The sequence below is a fragment of the Carettochelys insculpta genome, chromosome 3 (genome assembly GCF_033958435.1).
Source record: "Carettochelys insculpta isolate YL-2023 chromosome 3, ASM3395843v1, whole genome shotgun sequence".
Lineage (NCBI taxonomy): Eukaryota > Metazoa > Chordata > Testudines > Carettochelyidae > Carettochelys > Carettochelys insculpta.
The window spans coordinates 204,802,303-204,819,024 of record NC_134139.1 but is presented as its reverse complement, the minus strand read 5'-3'; the positions used below and the strand labels follow the sequence as shown (position 1 = coordinate 204,819,024).

Here is a 16,722-nt window from a genome sequence, read left to right as displayed (position 1 = left end):
TAATCCAGCACCCTCAGTACCTGACCAGTGCTGAAAGAGAGAACTTGCCGAAGGATGGGAGTTCAATATTGTCTGGCAACATTGCCAATGCTTCCACTGCTTACTGGGCTCGTAGAAGACATTTAGGGGTAAATTACAGCTAAATAGCAGCACAGAACACTGAGAACCATAACTAGAGGCTGTAAACAAAATGTATGGGACCATGGGAAATGTGGCCACACTCATGATAAGTAGTAATACAGCTAACTAAAATCATGCCAGATTACAGATGTTGCCAGACGAGACAGTGCCAATCTCCGCCAGGAAGCCTCTGGGCGTTTCATGCCAGTCCCAAGTCTGGATAGAGGAGGAGGGTTGGTCAGATGAGTGACGATGCACTGACCGTGAAACAACAATACAAATGAAATCTGATGCCAGTATGACTAAATGATAAAAGATGCCGGCTCGGACGTCACCCAGATAAACAAAGTCCGCAACACTCATCAAGCAATTGGGGTTGGGTTAATAAGTTAGCTACTGAAAGAAAATTACAACAAATGCATATGCTGTCAGTTGGAACATGGAATGTCCAAACACTGTGGGTGACTGGAATATTAGAGCTTTTTTCGGAAGGAGATGGATAGATGCCAATGCGATATACTTGGACTGGTGGAAATGCACTGGACAGCATTGGGAGAGGTGTGTGGTTGCAAAGTCATTTGGTCAGGTAACAAAACAAAGCATGAGTCAGGAGTCAGATTCCTTCTTAGCAAAAGATCTAGAGGAGCATTATTAGGATGCAAACTGGTGAATGCAGGAATGATAGTAGCGAGATTTGAAGGAAAACCATTCAACGCCTTGGTCATTCAGGTGTATGCACCCATGTCAAACAGTACGGAGGAAGAGATTGAGCTATTCTGTAAAGACTTGACAAAGATGCTGGAGGAGATACTGAAGAGAGAAGTGTTGATCTTTGGAGGAAATTGGAATGTGAAGGTCAGAACAGATAAAGGAGGTTGGGGGAGAGTCATGGGAAGTTTTGGATACAGAGAAAGAAACAAACAAGGTGAGAAACTACTAGAGTTTGCTGCAGAGCACGAGATGGTGATCTGCAACATGAGATTCCAGCAAAAGTACTGTAGGAAGTGGACATTGCGCTCAAATGACGGGAAGTCCAAGAAAGTGAGAGAGATGATTTTGATAAGATGATGATGAGTAACATCAGTAAAACAGTGCTGAATTTTCCAAGGAGCAGATATAGACTTGGACCACAGTCTTGCGATCGCAAACATCATGATGCAACTCAGAAGAAAATGTAAGACACAGTTTAAGGAGAGAAGAGAGGTGGTGAGGCTAGGTGAGGAAGAAATAGGGAATGCATACAGAGCAGCGCTTGAAGAGAAGATTAGGAGTGCAGGCACAGAGAATGACCTAGATAAGAGAGTCGTAGGGATAACCATGGCGATAGAAGAGTCAATTGAGCACACTGTTCCAGGAGAAGAGAAGATCAATAAGAAGTGGATTATGCAGGAAACACTGAAGTTGGTCCAAAAGAAGAGAACTTTGAAGATTAGAAGGGATGTTTCCAAGAGGGCAGAACATCAGTATAGGGTGAAATGCAATGAGGTAAGAAAAGCGGCCGGAAAGGCTAAATGGTTAGAGGAGCAGTGTGAAGATACAGAGAAGTGTTATGGCAGGAAGGTGTATGAGGCGATTAGGAATATTAATAGAAAAGGGCAGCTGAAGCAGATGGCAATGAACTATGAGAACAATGAGATGCTCATGAACAAGGAGAAGATTGTGCAGCCGTGGAAGAGATATTGCACCCATTTGTACAAAGCACAGTTGGACCCGAGTGTGTCAGAGAGACTGATAGAAGAACTGAAAGAGAGATCTCCACTGAACATCGAGGAGCGAGACCGATATTTCGAAGGAGGAAGTAGAAAGAGCAGTAAAACGGCTAAAGAATAACTAGAGCCCTGGAAATGATAAGATCATGGGAGAGATGATCAAATATGGCAGAAAAAGCATGATTTGGAAAATATGCCAACTATGTAATATAGCATGGAAAGAAGGGAAAGCACTAAGGAATGGACAAGATCTGTGCTAGTGACAACACACAAGAAAGGAAGTACATTGGAGTGCAACAACTACAGAACAGTTGCCCTAATGAATTATCTAGGCAAGGTGCTGTTGATGATACTGATTCAGAGGCTAAGATCACAGAAGAACATCTAGCAGATGAGCAAGCAGGGTTCAGGAAAGATAGAAGTACCATACAGCAGATATTGGCACTAAGATTGATAACGGAAAAAGCTTGATGAAAGACCAAGAACATATACGCTTGCTTCATAGACTTTCAGAAAGCATTTGACAGTATAGGTGAAAAAGTGACTCCGGTGGTATTTGTGTCATACGGAGTGCATAGCTGACTGATATGGTTGTTGAAGGATATCAATGGCAATGCGAAGGCAGCAGTGAGAACATGTAGGGAGTTGGGAAGCTCATTTAGAACGAGTAGAGGTACAAGACAAGGAGATCCGATATCTCCGAGCATCTTCATCACTCATCTAGAGAGAGAGTGATGGACAAGATCAAGGAAACAGTAGAAGGGATATCTGCATGGGAAAAGAATTAACAACTTGAGGTTCGTGGATAATATCATTGTCATTGAGGAAGATGAGGAGAAGCGAGCAAAATCAGTGCAGGTGCTAAATGAGGAAGGGAAGTGGTCCAGACTGATTATGAACATCGATAAAACAAAAGCAATGTCATTTGGAGATAAGGAGATAGGAAGGAAGATCAGTGTAGGTGGGATTGAACAACAGAATGTAGAGAAGTTCACCTATCTAGGGAGCACCTTAACGTATGATCTTGACTGTAAGAAGGAAATAGCAACTAGAATAGCAAAAGCAAGAACGAGTTTGAAGGTGGTGAGTAAGATCTGGAAAAGCAAAGTGATGAGCTTAGGAATGAAGCTGAGCATCTTGAAAACATGTATATTCAGCAGCATGTTGTATGGCTGAGAGACATGGGTGATAACGAAAGATTCCAAGAGAAGAATATTGACATTTGAGAGGTAAGATCCTGAAAATAGGATAGATGCAGAAGGTCACCAATGAGGAATTTTATAGGAAGATACAGCCAAAAGAGAACCTATTGCAGAAGGTTATACAGTGTAAGTTACAGCTATTCGGGCATATTTGCAGAATGAACAACAAATGAAAAATCAACACTCTGGTATTTGGCGTAATGGACGGTTCAAAAAGGAGAGGCAGACCCCACAGGGAACGGGTAGATGTTATCGTAGATTGGTGCGGAGCTAGTCTATAGAAATTAAGCCACTCCGCAGTGCACAGGGAAAGACAGAAGGAAATAGTGAGAGACGAATCAGACACCAGTGGGCGCTGAGCCCATGGTTGATGATATTGATCAGGATGATGGTGAGAGTGCCTGACTAAAGTAGTTCAACCTGTAGTACATTTCACTCAGCAATAGAAGTCTTGCCTTTGATTCTGAAGCCCCAATAATTCAATGAAATTCTATTTTCTCTAGGTGCTACTTACCTTTCCTGTAGTACAGTCTTGTGCAAGGGAGAGTGAAAGGCCCATCACTTGGGATAGTTGAAACTAGGTTGGACAAAGCACTAGAAAATATCTTGAAAAGAAGTAACCTATCCTGACAGGAAGGTGGATGAGACAGTGTAATAAGTCTGTAGATTATGAAAGGAATTTTTAAAAAATTGTTGCTTGCAGTAACTTAATTTGCTCCTTGAAAGCTACCTGTTATGTTCATAGTAACAGAGAGGTAGCCATGTTAGTGTGTAGTCTAACAAAACAGACAAGCAATCGTATAGCTCTTTAAAGACTAAAAAAGTAATTTATTAGGTGATGAGCTTTTGTGGGGGCAGATCCACTTCCTCAGATCTGGAGATATCTGTCTCCAGATCTGAAGAAGTGGGTCTCCCCTGTTAAAGCTCATCACCTAATAAATTATTTTGTTAGTCTTTAAAGTGCTACATGACTGCTTCTTTGTTCTGTTATATTCAGTCAGTATATGGCTCATGAATTGCTCTTCTTTTTGTTGGAATTCCCCCTCACAGCACATCTTGACATGCCCCATCACAGCATGTTATATACCTTGTGCAGTGCATTAAATGCCCCAAAAGCAACTCTGTGGGTGAGTCCAATCAACCACTGTGCTGTTGAGTGAACTTTCCATAGGAAAATGATAAAAGGCAAAAGCAATACATCGCTTGTGGTGAATACTTCTTTCACAGAACAGTCACTCCATATCTGACCTCTCTGTCCTTATCCTCAAAGAAAATCTGTGCATGGGTTTCAAAAGATGAGCCTGGGAGCTTAAATTCATTTTTCTGCTTGCTAGTTTTAATCATGGACTGAACAGAGTCACTGTATTTGTAGGCAGTTAGAAAAAATCTGTAATCCAATTTCCTCTCTTTTTGTCATATGACTGCAGAGGTGTAAATGGACTGGTCTCCCTTGAAAGGGCTCTTGCAACATGTCTTTAATACTTACATTGAACAGTATTTTGTTGTGGTGCTGTGGGCACCACGCCCAGATCTGAAGAGGACCCTGTTGGCTCTAGAACTTGTGTCTCACCAAAAGATGATGGTTTAATCAAAGATACTATGTCACCTGCTGTCTCTTTCTAACTCTGAAAACTCAAGGAAACTTTCCAATCCAGTGAACCAGAAAACAAAAATATACACCTGTGATTTAGCAATAGATTTTGTACCACTTTTCTTTCCTTATATCCCAGCACAATACTCCCCACCCCCCACAAAAAAAAAAAGATTTAAACACATCCTAATCTTTTAGAGTACATTTGCTGGCAAAAATATATTGATCCATCATATATAGTAAACTTTACAGCCAAGAAATACATCACTAAAATGGGCTGTTAATCTAGGTGGTGCAGTTAATTCCATACTCTGAAAGTGTGTGATGGTGGCAGTATTGAGGGGGAATGGCATTTGGAAAGGGGGAGATAGATGGCAGTTTACTTAGAAATGCATGATTTATCCATCCTGAGTTAAGACCAATAACTGTAAGAGACTTATAGATCATGGCTGTTTCACATTTCAAATAAATCCTGCCGTTCAAAAGGCAAATGACCATTCCTGTGACATAAATAATCTTTCAGTAAATATTGGGGAACATATTTCTTTCACTGGACACTATTTTTTAATTAATGGAAGAAATGCTCTGATAATCCCACCCGGTTTGCAAAACTGACCATCAATCAACAAACACCTGTCCAACTCTGCAAACATGCCGGAATTTCTATGAATCTGAGGTTCAGATAGTGTTGACATGCACCCTTCTGGAACTATCGCCCCCAGATGTTTTGAATACCATAACCCCATTCTTGTCATCTTTTCAGATTAGCCAAGAAGGGGGAAGAGAAGCTACAGGAGCGGAAAAGAACCAAGAAAAGATGCCCGAAGTGCCTCCACAGCAGCGTACTGCAGATGTTCAGGCGCAGGACTCCCAGGAGGGGCCTCCAAGTCCCCTGAGTGAAGCCTCGAGTGGTTACTTTTCTCACAGTGTCTCAACAGCGACCCTTTCGGAAGCTCTCACAGCAGGGACTGACGTGGTTGTTCAGACAGGTGGTCAAATGTCTGCAGTGAGTCCCATCTCTCCATCCACCTCAGCTGTTCAGGTAACTTCTGCTACTCACATTTCAGTGCAGACAAGCAGTGCTTCAGAGAGCTATCCTGCTGTTCTGAGAGATAATCTGTCTCCAGCTGACCTTGCTGCCCATGTGAGCCCTAAGGGCAGCAGCAGCGTGAACAGTAATGATCAGCTAACGTCAAAGTCCTTTGTCTCCCCTCTGACACAGAGTGAAGAACAAAATGATGCCTCAATAGCTATGGATGCAAAAGGCCACATTTCTACCTCTGTCACAAAGAAGGAGCTGTTGACCAGACAGCTAATAGCTTCCACAACTGGGGAGTCAGGGGGCCCAGTTGCCAAGAAAAAGGACCAGACAAGGCCCACCACCACCTCAGAAGCGAGAGCTTCCAAACCACAACTTCAGTCTGACCCCTTGTCCCAGCCCAGTGCTACAGTCTCGCCATTCAAAATCCAAAAAGTCAGGACATCTGAGCTCAAGTCTTTCACATGCATGCTGGGGGGAGAGCCTGGGGGATCTTCACACACAGTGGAAGAGAGAGAGAGAGAAAAGAACCAGGGGACTGCGCAAAGGTTGAACTATAGTGATGCAGAGATAGCAGATGAAAAACTGGAAGGGACTTCAGATTCTGAAGATACTAGTGAAATCCCAGAATGGCTAAAAGAGGGAGAATATGTCACTGTTGGCACAAATAAGACTGGTACAATTAGATATGTTGGACCAACTGACTTTCAAGAGGGAACATGGGTTGGCGTGGAACTGGATTTGCCTTCAGGTAAGATACACGTTCTGTCTTCAGGTTGCAATGTAATAAATGCTAAACAGCTTCTGATACCCAGCCATAACAGGGAGTTAACATACAGTGACTGGGAGGACTGGATCAGGGACAGTGTTTTAGGCTATGTAGTTTAGAGGTTAGCTGTTACCCTTCCCAAAAAAAAAAAAAGTCTCCCTTTGATTACTGGAATCTCCCTGTCTGTCCCTAAGTAACGTGTATCTGCCCAGAGTGTCTCCATCGATGTCTACTGTCTCTGCCCTGACCACATAGTCCCCTCTTCTCAGTCATTTCATTGGTTTCTTGTGCCCCGATGAATCATTTCAGCTGCTAATCCTCACCTTCGCCTGCAAAGCCTAGTGTTAACAAACAAGTATACGAGTGTATAAACCACAAGGAAAGAGGAATTGTCTAGGGAGGCCCATACTGGGTGCAATGAGAGTCATGGAATGCAAATGAGCAAAGGAAAATTCAAACTAAACAGAAGAGATGTACATTAAACAGCTGGATAATCCCTCCCAAGCTCTTTAAAATGGGACTGCAAAAGCACCCACTTCAGTCACCACAGAACAACCAAGATCCGTGGCATCCAACATGCTTGTCTGGCTAGTTGGCTTGAACAATAAATATATTTTCAGAAAAATGTGGCTAGTTTGCTATAGCAGTAGCCACTCAAGTAGTTCCTGCTTCAGAACTGGTTGGACATCCTGGATCTAGCTGATGTAATGCAGGGGTGTCCAACCTTTTTTTATTGGGGGCCATATGGCAATTTGTGTTCCAGGGGCCCGAACACAAAATAGCCCCAAACCAGCACCACCCCTGGCTTAAACCCCCCTGCAACCCAAACTCTCCCCTGCCCACCCCCAGGCTTAACCCCTCTCACAGCCCCAAACTGCTATGCCACCAGCCCTGTGCCCCAGCTGAGGCTCTGCCCTTGGGGCCAGTGGTGGCTCCATGCCCCAGCCGCTGGGGCATTGTGGCAGTCAGCCCCATGGAAGCTGGTGCCACTGCAGCAGCCAGCCCTGTGGGCCAGATTAAATGGCTCCGTGGGCCAGATTGTAACCCGCAGGCCACTTGTTGGACATCCCTGGTTTAATGGATTGTTCAATTTCCAATCTGTACAAGTGGTGATCATAAAGGAGTGGCAGTGTCAAGCCTCCAGAGATGATACACATGGTGCAAGCTTCTCTTGTTCCTTTTGGAGACCTGTTAACATGTGTAGGTCTCAAACTGTTTTCAGTGTGTTGAGGATGTGAAGAAAGAAATGGTGGCCACAGCCTGAGTGGTCTGCATAAAAAGTAGATAAAGTTATGAGATAAGGGATTGGTAGGCAAAACATTCTACGCTAGGGCCCTCAGGTCCATAGCAGCCCAGGTTGCAGGGTGTACCTTTTCGCCTTTGTCCAAGAGGAGATGGACGTTGGCTAGGGTGGCTGATGCTGATCTAGTCCATGTAGTTACTGTGAGGGATCAATTTATTGTCATGGGGTTAACATGATCTGGGAGATAGAGCCATTCGTGTTCAGTGTAGCTTTTGTTAAATGTTATTAAGGGCTCCTCTGATACTACATGGGTGCTCTCTTTTTATAGCTTGCAAACATACAAATAAATGTGCAAAACTGGTGTTATCAGTAGGCCGCCACCTCTGTACTGTTTGAACTCTCCTTGCCAATTATCCATTTGCCAGTCTTGGAACTGTGGACCCTGACCATGCCTTTGACCGCAATTCGTGGGGTATCTAGGTTCTAGAACTTCCCCCTCCATGTGCTTGCCTTGATGTCTTTTTCCCATGAGACTAAACTGTGTGACACTACTCTTGCTCATCTCCCAAGGCACACAGGAGATCTTCCAATAAAACAATGCTTATTAAAGAGACTATTTCAAATGAAATATTTGTCTTAACATACCTGGATTTATGCTTGGTAAAAGCTAAACTCTGTAAAGCATTTTTGGCTTAAGTTACAGAAAAGACATACACAGCTTAGAAGTCCCAGAGACCAGCCTGTAGTTCTGGCTGCTATCTGAGTTGCTGTCCTCTCACCAATGAGAGTCCATGTGTCCCAGGTTATAAGCCTCTTTTTTGTAGCTTTAATACCAAATGCTAGGGGGTTAACTGGTTTCCCTTGCTCCTGATTAATTTCTTAGTGAGTCTCTGCCTGACTGTCAGGTAAAAGCATTGTTTTGGTTGCCCTGCCCCTATATCAGGGGAAATTTTCATCTCATGTCACCCATCTGTTGGAGTGTCGTTTATTGCTAACGTAGATTCACCTCAAGTTTTTTAAAATGTTACTTAAGGAATGGAGACAGATGTTTATGTATTGTCACAGTAACTGGATTGAGCAGAATGCTGTATTTTCCACTTCATGTGATTACAGCACAGATACCCACCAGTGGCCAAGTGATCTGGCATGGGAATGCTTAGAGTGAGGGAAAACTGTCAAGACAATGGATGAACCATGTGCTAAGTACAGATGCGTCTGATCATCCAGGAGAGTGCTAGGCAAATGAAACCTATTGGTTTGCAAAGATAACAGTGATTGTGGGGCAGGATTGCAAGGTATTATGCAATGGATATTGGCAACGAACAGGGTGACTATGGGACCAGCAAAGCCCTACGTGGGTTTGGTACATGGTATTTAAAGGACATCTTTCCCATATGAACCCACCTGGGGATTGAAGTCACTTCGGGAGGCTCTGCTCACTGTTTCCCCCAATTAGGGAGATAAGATTAATATCGACATGGATCAGGGCCTTCTCAGCTTTTGCTCCCAGGCAGTGGCATTCTTTTCCCCGGGATATTCGCAGGGCACCAACATTAACATCGTTTCAGCGCCAGGTTAAACTGACCCTTTATACTTGTGCTTTTCTTGGTGTTTGAGTTTGTGTGTGTGATCCTTCTTTTGAAATGTTTCGGTAGGTTTTATGTCCTTTTGGAGTTTTGTATTTTTAAATCTTTATATTTTATAAAAAATGTGTGTCACCTTGAATAGTTGAAACAGAGAGTTGGGGTAAAAATTTTAAATAAATAAGTACAATCAAATAGCCTGATGTTTAGCGGTGTTAAGACATGGTATCAACAGCTCCCTTTGTACTTCGGTCTGTCACTGAGCCTGAAAACAGGCCATAATATAGAGTTTTTTTCTACTTCCTCAAGTGTTTTAGTTGTCACTGGATTATGCTTGTGTTGCTGCACAGAATATTTAAACATCTTGCCTATATTTAAACGGTTCCTTTCAGTAGATAGTGGAGCAGAGAAAAAGGCTAATCATAGCCCCCTGCCCAAAGCAGCACCAACCCAAACTAAGTCATCCCAGCCAGGACTTTGTCAAGATGGGACTTAAAAATCCCTAGTGATGGAGATTCCACCTCCTTGCTAGATAACACATTCCAGTGCTTCACCACATAGTTTTTCTAATATCCAACCTAGACCTCCTGCTCTGTAACTTGAGACCACTGCTCTTTGTTCTGCCATCTGTCACTACTGAGACCAGGCTATCTCCATCCTCTTTAGAATCCCGCTTCAGGAAGTTGAAGGCTGCTATCAAATCACCCCTCATTCCTCCCTTCTGCAAATTAAATGAGCCTAAATCCCACATCCTCTCCTCGTAGGCCAATGGTAAAATTTCGTTTACTGCCCCTGACCTGTCCATGACATTTGCTAAAAATATCCATGACTGAATGGCAGCTTTACTTGTAATTCAGTTCTGTTTGGTGTGCCGTGGACTGAAGGTCACTTTATGGAACCCTTTCTGATCACTGCTCCAATGACACACATATGACTCCAGTGATGCTGTTGGGTTAGAGGTAGTCATAAGTCAATACATATACAAGGATGAAATTCCTTTTGTAGCTTCTTTTTCTTGTTACAGGTAAGAACGACGGCTCCATTGGGGGAAAACAGTACTTCAAATGCAACCCAGGCTACGGGCTCCTTGTGAAGCCAAACAGAGTGAAGAAAGCCACTGGAGCAGCCAGACGGCGGAGCACAGGACTGAGGTTACAAGGGGGAACTACACCCGAGAACCGGCGGCACAACAATTTCTCAGGCTCTGCCTCCAACTTGTCATCACTGACGGCCCTAGCCAAAATGGAGGGGTCTGCTCTCCGACCCGAGAAGATCCAGAAGAATGTGGAGAACAGGAAGTCTTGGGCAAACTGAAAGAAGCTTATAAACCCACCACCTGGTTTGCAAATAGCTTGTGAAGCTGTCAGTGATGTGCTTGCAACATTAAACCAACCTGGTACACTTTTATTTCTGGCCAACACTAAAGGAGGGGTTTTTCTACACTTTCCGTGCTGATCTGTTCAATCTTTGCCTTGTCATGGTGGTGGGTCTATGTGCTTAGTCTCCTGACAAATTGGGACACTTCCTTGTGTGGCTTACTGCAAATAACGCATGTTGTGGGAGGGGCAATTTAATGGTGCTGCTTTTAAGTTATTCACAGTGTGAATGGGCAGAAAAGTTGTTTCGCGTATTGCATGCGTTTCCAGCAGCTGCAAAAAGTAGCTGAACCGATTTCCCAGCCCACAAGGTCTATACTACCTTGCGTATTGTTGGGCAGTTCTATAAACATCAAAATTCAGCATGCAGTGCTCCATTCTTATGGAAGAACTGTGTCTGTATCTGACAAAAGTGAGAAGTGAATATAGTCACAAAGAAGGCTGAGAAGGAAACAGAACAAATATCAGCTTGAAAGCGTGACCTGAAACAAGTGCCTATCTTGAAGAATAATTCTGTGTCTTCCTACTCTTCTTGAAATCCATAAGATTCCACCCTATCAGTGGCTTTTGATCCCTGTTTTTTAAAGATATATCCAAATTTTATTTTTAATAACAGTATAATCTAGTTAGTGGATTATTTTAATAGGACATGGAATCCGTTCTCCTGTCCTTTGCTCCGTGGAGACACTGCGGAATATCACTCTCAATGTTATCTGGTTTGTCTTTCGGATATTTGAAAAGATATCGGCGTTCTCTAAAGCGCTACAGTATTGCTAACGGTTTTCGCCACCTCTGTCTGTACTGCCTGTTGGTGACATGGTTGCACAGAGATCTGTGGAAACCATGCACAGCCTTCCCTGGTGTTTGCATTTTACCAGATTTTGTAAAGTGAAGGCTTGTTGTTCACATTCAGAATGATCCATCTGTATTTATTTTTATTTATTGTTTTAAAAATGATTAAATAGTTGTGCTTCCCAATTGCCCACTGCCTGCCATTGCACAGACGTGCTCTGTTCAGCGCCTTACTGACTAGCCCTCCCCTTTGAAGGGCTCCTGCCTAGCCAGCAAACCCTTCTGAGATTGCTCCTAAAATCACTTAATTCGAACTGTTACACGTTCTTCCTCAAAAGTAACGTTTTTCAACAGGGTAAGAGAATTGGGCTGGCTTTTGTTCTTTTTAAACTTGATTTTATCTTTGACAGTCACTAGTTTTTAATGTCCTATGGTATAGATAGATCTTTTCTAACTAATGTAAAGAAAAAAATAAGACTTAATTGTGCAGTATATCCTGCTGTGCTTATACCTTGTTTAGTAGACATTGAGGGACTAAATTTTGTGCAATAGATGTTTATGATCTACCTAAGGAACGTTAAGGATGCTAAATTAATGGTTAAAACTTAATACATATCCAGCTTCTGTCCATGCTGAACAGATGTGTGTAAGTGCCCGAGCCATCTGCTTAAGGTATCCAAGGGAAAAAGATACATTGTCATCAAAGTAAACTTTAAAGGAGGGAGGGACGCTTAGTGAAGGAGATAATTATGCTGATTGACTGTAATTAATATCTATTTATGCAGGCGGAAAAAAAATTAAAATAGAAACTAATCAGTAATTGGAATGAAATTTGGAACGGCTTGGAATACAGCCTTCTAAATTCTGCCGAGCCTTAGTACATTCCTATCAGCACTGTGTAGATCTGCTGTTTTTAAAATTTTCATAAAGTAATTTAAATGTACAAGCAGGTTTGTAATCTTTTCCTAAATGTACGTCTTGCCCTGCAGAAAGCTGCAATACAGATTGGAGGAGAGGGGTTTGCCATCCACTAGCCTGGCGTGAAAGGCTTTTTTTCTCTCTCTCCTTTCTAGCCTAAATGTATGGGGAAAGTAGTAACAAAGACCACGAAAGCTAAATCCTGTATCTGATTTTGGGAATAACTGTTTTTTTCATAAACACTCCTCCTGCAACAACAGCAGTTTATTAAGCAGTTTTATAATACTATGCAGTAAGATACACTGCTTAGTATTAAGTCAGTAACCTTTCATAATAGTTCCTGGCATTATAAATCTTCTCTGAAATACTTTTCCCAGAGAGCTTCACTTTTGTTCTCCCAATATGGGGGACAGAAGGCTGATTAATGCGAAGCATCCTCTTCACTTCGCTTGTATTCGTCTCGCCATTTCATGTATTGAATTTGAGAAAATCCTCGCTTGTCCTTGTTATTGTCCCTTTGGCTCATACAGTGTTATGAACAGTAGAGTTGTGTTTTTCCTTAATCCTCATGCAAGCCTCTCCCCCTGCCATCCCATGGCACAATCATATGTGAACTGGCTTGGTCAGTCTGAGTGAAGATTTGATGTTATAAATAATTGATCTATGCAGATTTGAGGCAATGCTTTCACTAGTATTTGGGGACCAAGCAAAGGGGAGATGGATTAATAGTCCTTATGTATCTAGTATGTGTTCCTTTTTGGCCATCTTCACATTGTGATTCTGATTGTGTCAACACTGCAGCTTGTGAGTAACTGTACTCAGAGACAAGTGTTTGAACAATCAGGATCTAAAGCAGGAATTCTGCCACCCGCTGGAGCTTTGGCCTGGTTTCCTGTACAAGCCGGGTATTTTTTCCTAATTATGTTCTCAAGCCCTGCTACAGAATATCAGGAAGGTGACATGATAGCATAATTTGGTAGCAATGTGCACCATGTTCTGGCATATAGTGCTTTAAGCATCGCTGTTGCTGGCACATATTCAAGCCTATTCTGGACAAGGCCTTACACCAGTTAAGAATGTACCAGGAGCTCTCTGCGGCAGTCCATGTTGAACAAGGAAGATGTGTTTTAGTGACGGAACTCTGACTTCAGTAGGTGGTTGGCAGGAAATCCTGGCTCCCTGGAGGTCAACAGTAAAACATCCATTGACTTCACGGGAGCCAGGATTTCCCCTGTAGACTTTTTCAGATATAGACAGACCTATCTTATCTCTTTATTTACTATAACTTCACCACAGTGAAGTTTGAACTTTTCAATTCCACTCCAGTCAAACTCTTCAAAGAAATATCAAGGAGAGGCTCTTTCCAGCAGCTCCCAAATTCCCGTTCTCCTCCTCCTGTTGCCATTCCTCAAGCAGACTGTCTGAATGTGGACTCCTAACTCTCCTGTGGTGAATCCAGACCTTTTTTTACTCAAAGGAGTTCGAAGTCATTGCTCTCTCTAGCCTCACGTTGGCCAAGCATACCCTTAAAATTCATGACCACCATAAAAAAAACCCATATTAAATTGTGCTGGAACAGTTCAGTATTTGAGGCTGCTTGCATCAATAAGTAGATGCACACTTTTTGCGAGATTTTCTTGCACTTTACCTGGGAAAAGGGTATGGCTCCTGTATTAACCATCTATAGCAAATATTTGTGTTATGTATCTGCTACATATAAGTTTTTTTTTTTTAAAAAAATCCAATAATTCTGTTTTGAATGATTGTGTTTCTAGGAATGGTAAGGCATGTATATCTAGGGTTTCAAAGCGAATAGAAAGTGCAATTGTGTAATGTGTGGTAATCACTAGATTAATCCTTTTATTTGCACATGGTACAGTGTTTTATGCGGTTGAAATGTGGTTTTGTACTAGGTCAGCCATAAGGATCTTTGAGTTTTTAAAACAAAGTTAAGATATCAAAAGTGCCCAGCTCTCCCTTAGCATCTTGACCTTTTCCTTGCTAAAATACCTTTGGATTCTTGAGCACCTTGATTCACATTCATTATTCTACTAGTTGAGATGTAAATGAAGAGAAGTTGGTGTATAACAATATAGCCACAGCATCCTTAGTAGCAGATAGAATTTGCCAGTGACTCAGAAGGGGGCTGTGTCCCGTTCTATACATTCTGCTCATCGGGAACAAATGCACTCAGTCACTGACTTCACAATGTTCTACACCTTTGTCTTTTGGGTTATGTGCGAGTCAAGAATCCAGCCCGGGTTATTGCATAGCAAACAAGGAAATTGATATGAAATAAAACATTTTTGGTGATGGTTTCATTGGGGCTGGAAGAAGCTTCCGTGGGAATTTATGTTGCCATTACACTTGTACTGTTAGTTCTTTGCACAAAAATATGTATTTAAATAGTGCCTTATTCTTGGGCCAGTCTTTACCCAATCCCATGGGGGCAGAGAGGAGACTAGTCTTATATTGGTCTGAAGTAGCTGTGAGTAATTTTTCAATGATTTAAAATGACTGTTCAGAGTACATGTGTAGGTGATTCACATGATAGGGTGCAAACAGCTTGATCTGCTGTGATCACAGATGTGTCTTGCTCCAGTATGTTTTTTTTTCTTATTCATCTTTGTTCTCTAAACTGCCTCTCCCACTCTGTGCGTTTTGACTCTATCCACCGTGTTCAAACCCAAGCACCCCACCAAAGATAACCTCAGATATCATTACTGACTGATTAAATGTAAGCTGATTGGAGCCAGTGACACATACAACTTCCTTCTGCACTTTGGGGGTGACTCTAAAACTAGCAACTAACCACTCCTAATTTCTCCCTTGTGGAATCACTGTGTCTGCTTTTAGCAGCTGCTTCCTTTGCAGGCCGCAAAACCCTGGAGAGGTTCTGGTGTTGAGTCTGGAGTGGGATCATCCAACATTGCCCACCAGGTGGGTTTCTGACATCCCAGCCATGCACTAGCTCCCACTGGTGCACAGCTGCAACCTCCTCTTGGCCTGAAGAGTCATACCAGTCTGCTGCTGTGTGGGCAAGGTGCTCCTAGGATGGACACACCTTACCCCGCACCTCTGCCAGTCTATCTTATTCCAGTTCCTCCCCAAGCAAAGTAAGAGTGGCACCCACACTAAAGCCTTTGCCTGCATAGCTGTGTCAAACAAGGGTCAGGCCCCTGACCAACGTAACAAGGCTCCTGCAGGTATGGCTAAGTCTATCATAGGCATCTGTAAGAGTCCTCCCTGCAGCCGTCATATTGAACAGTTGGAGGAAGATATCCTGAGGTAAACTGGGGTATGGAGACAGTCGGAGTGAGGGGAGAGGCAGCTGAGTTTAAACAACTCACCTTTCACAAGTGCCAACTTTCTCTTTCAGCCTAGGGCTTGTGATGAAAGTTGCTCTCGATTCCCATCCTATTCTGGGTGGGCTCCATTGACAGCTGTTGAAATATCCCAAATCTAGCTCTTGGTCCACACACTGCAGAGGAAGCGGGGGCTACCTAGAAAAAAATACTATAAATATCCATTGGTAGGGAAAGTTCATTTTACAGACATGTGCCTATCATTTTTTTCTTATCCTTTGAAGGGGGGCTGTTTTCTGGAATAAAATACACTGTCTGACACCCCTTCCTGCTCCTGGCTGTTCACAGGTTAACACATACGTCATAATCCCAGCAATAACGAGTTGTGAATTAGTGGGCTACTGCTACACTTCAAGGGTGGCCGAAGACATTCTGGCATCAGTCCTGTTTCATTCCTCTCCTTCTGTCATACCCAGGGCATGTGCCGGTAGCTGACTGGTGCAAACCAGGGTGGGCCTGTTAAAGTCGAAGTACCTTTTGCTTTATTACCAACACTAACATTTGAAATGTCTTGGGAGAGCCTTTTGAAATTTGTCTTTGTTGATTTTTGTAAATGCAGTGTGTCTGTATATACAGAGTGGCTGTTTCAACCATGGATTAAGTGTTGATCAATATACTTTAAATGAGCTAAAATCCAAAGATACTTTGTAATGAACTGTAAAGTGTTTAATTTTGTTATACAATACTAAATGATTGTCATACTGTATCGTACATGCTATGCAACTTGCAGTAGCTAAATAAACACTTTCCCCAGATCTGAGATCTCTGCTTTATTTGTAAATACCATCAAGTATGAAAACTATAAAACTTAAAAGAAAAAAAAAAGGCTTGTGTAGATGTGTGCGCAGGTTGAACCTCTCTCTAATCTGGTACTCTTTTGTCTGGCAACATCCAGTCCACTCCGCTGTCCAATACCACGCACCATCTGTGTATCACCCCTGTTCTAACCTGTTCTTAAATATCTCCAGTGAGGGAGATTCTACAACCACCTAGGCAATTTATTCGAGTATTTTAA

The 16,722-nt window shown here is 42.6% G+C and overlaps 1 protein-coding gene across 4 annotated transcripts in view; it reads left to right on the top strand.

Annotated features, from left to right (window-relative positions):
* Window positions 1-15,932, top strand: part of KIF13B (kinesin family member 13B) — a 214,879-nt gene extending 198,947 nt beyond the window's left edge. For 3 of the 4 annotated variants that reach the window (XM_074991473.1, XM_074991472.1, XM_074991474.1), the window contains 3 exons: window positions 5,386-5,664; window positions 5,845-6,412; window positions 10,281-15,932. In XM_074991473.1, coding sequence (XP_074847574.1) covers window positions 5,386-5,664; window positions 5,845-6,412; window positions 10,281-10,570 — 1,137 coding nt within the window. In that variant the 3' untranslated portion in view covers window positions 10,571-15,932. Of the gene's footprint in view, window positions 1-5,385; window positions 6,413-10,280 lie in introns of all 4 variants that reach the window. The other variant, XM_074991471.1, reaches the window with a different exon arrangement.
* Window positions 15,933-16,722: the final 790 nt, after the last annotated feature.